Genomic DNA, 1,653 nt, shown 5'->3' with positions numbered 1-1,653 from the left:
GAAGTCACATTCGTCATCTTCAGGCTGGTGTCTTCAGCTTCGTGCTTCTAAGAGTGCTTCTCCACTCTTAGAAGCATGAAGCTGAAGACACCAGCCTGAAGATGACGAATGTGACTTCGTCGAAACGTCGCCAAGGTACGTTTAATTCTACGCGGGAGAAAACCCGAATAACTAAAGACCTACATACAAACACCCGCGAAAACCTCAGAAAACATATATATATATATATACTGTGTATATTTTGCTCCCAATTTTCAGTTATTATTTGTTGATTGTACATACTGATTCTACCTTCCAGATCATTCCTTTAATTATCTCTTGCCTGATTTTAGTTCTTTGTTGATACAATTATTTGCTAGCAACTTTTCCCTTAGACTCCCAGCATCTGATTTTCATGCTGTCTTTCTTTGAAAATTGATGTCTCTTTTTTCCTGTGCTGTAGGAGATTATTGCAATGTATTCCAAACCCAAATTTCATTTGTATCTTCAATGTGCAGGGGAACTTCAGGCACACCAGCAGCAATAACTTAGTATCTCGAGAGGAGCTAATGATGGTCCTGTCTAGACTTAATGGATTACAAATCAGAGGTCTTTACTTCACAGAAACTCAGCGGTTAACCTTGGGCGATGTTGGTCTGGAAGAAGCCATCAGTACAGGAAATGGTAATATCGCTTATGCTGTAGAGACGTGTTCCTGCCCTCCTGAATATATGGGTGATTCATGTCAGGTAGGAATTGTCTTTCTTTTTGTTCTGCATCACCCATGAGACATTGCTCAGAATAACAATATTGATTTGGCTCTAGCAAAAAGAAAAGATTATTCACAATGCTTTGACTTAAAAGTGCAGCAGAGACCTCTTTTTGAACCATCTTAGCACTTCAGTGAAAAACTGTAATGTATCCACATAAACTCATGTAGAAAATACATTTATTCAAAGACGTGGTAAAAAACCAAGGTAAGCAAATGTACAAAAAATAGATAAATAAAAATAAAATGTAAGACCAACATAATGTAACCCAGTTAATGTATAACTCTAAACTAAGATTTGCTTAATCAGAGTGTATAAATCTCTGTAATTTATTAAAAGATGCTAAATGCACAAGACTTTCCTTATTTTTATAGGCAACTAACATTTAAGATGCAGTTTGTCAGGTTAGAGTGAAAAAAGCTGCCCCCCTATGCAGCTTTCTATGCAGCTTCTTCTACCTTTCTGATTACCCTGCTTATTTTTCGATATTATTTCACTACTGATTTGGCAGCATTGTAACCTTGCGCAAAGCAAATATTTTTTAAGATTAGCCTGTACCCGTCTCAGTTTTCTCCTCAAGTTACAATACTGGGCTTGTTGAAAGTCATTTTGAAAACATTTTCAGTTTTATTTTTAAGTGATTTTATAATCTGTGATATAAAATATTCAACTGATCAATGAGCGTGCATTTAAACCCTTCTCATCGCTCTCTTTATTCCCTAAGCACACCTTGTCAGGTTTGTGGGTTTGTTTTCTCTAGCCTAGTGAAAATACATAGCCAAAAGCTAGACCTAGACACACTCCAGGAAGGAACACACCCTCTCAACATATTTCCTCAGAATTACTCAGCCTGTGATTTACAAGCTGCTTCATCGTCTAGTACTGTCTCACTATGTTCGGGAGG

At 37.1% G+C, this 1,653-nt stretch overlaps 1 protein-coding gene across 1 annotated transcript in view; it reads left to right on the top strand.

Moving 5' to 3' along the window:
• The window catches only part of LOC107301005 (laminin subunit alpha-3-like), a 6,703-nt gene extending 5,936 nt beyond the window's left edge, over positions 1 to 767 (top strand). Inside the window, exon 4 of the mRNA XM_015830278.1 lies at positions 498 to 767. Coding sequence (XP_015685764.1) covers positions 498 to 767 — 270 coding nt within the window. The remainder of the gene's footprint in view (positions 1 to 497) is intronic.
• Positions 768 to 1,653: the final 886 nt, after the last annotated feature.

This window comes from Protobothrops mucrosquamatus, unplaced genomic scaffold (genome assembly GCF_001527695.2).
Source record: "Protobothrops mucrosquamatus isolate PMUCROS unplaced genomic scaffold, P.Mucros_1.0 scaffold9540, whole genome shotgun sequence".
Lineage (NCBI taxonomy): Eukaryota > Metazoa > Chordata > Lepidosauria > Squamata > Viperidae > Protobothrops > Protobothrops mucrosquamatus.
This window is presented reverse-complemented; position numbering and strand designations above follow the sequence as displayed.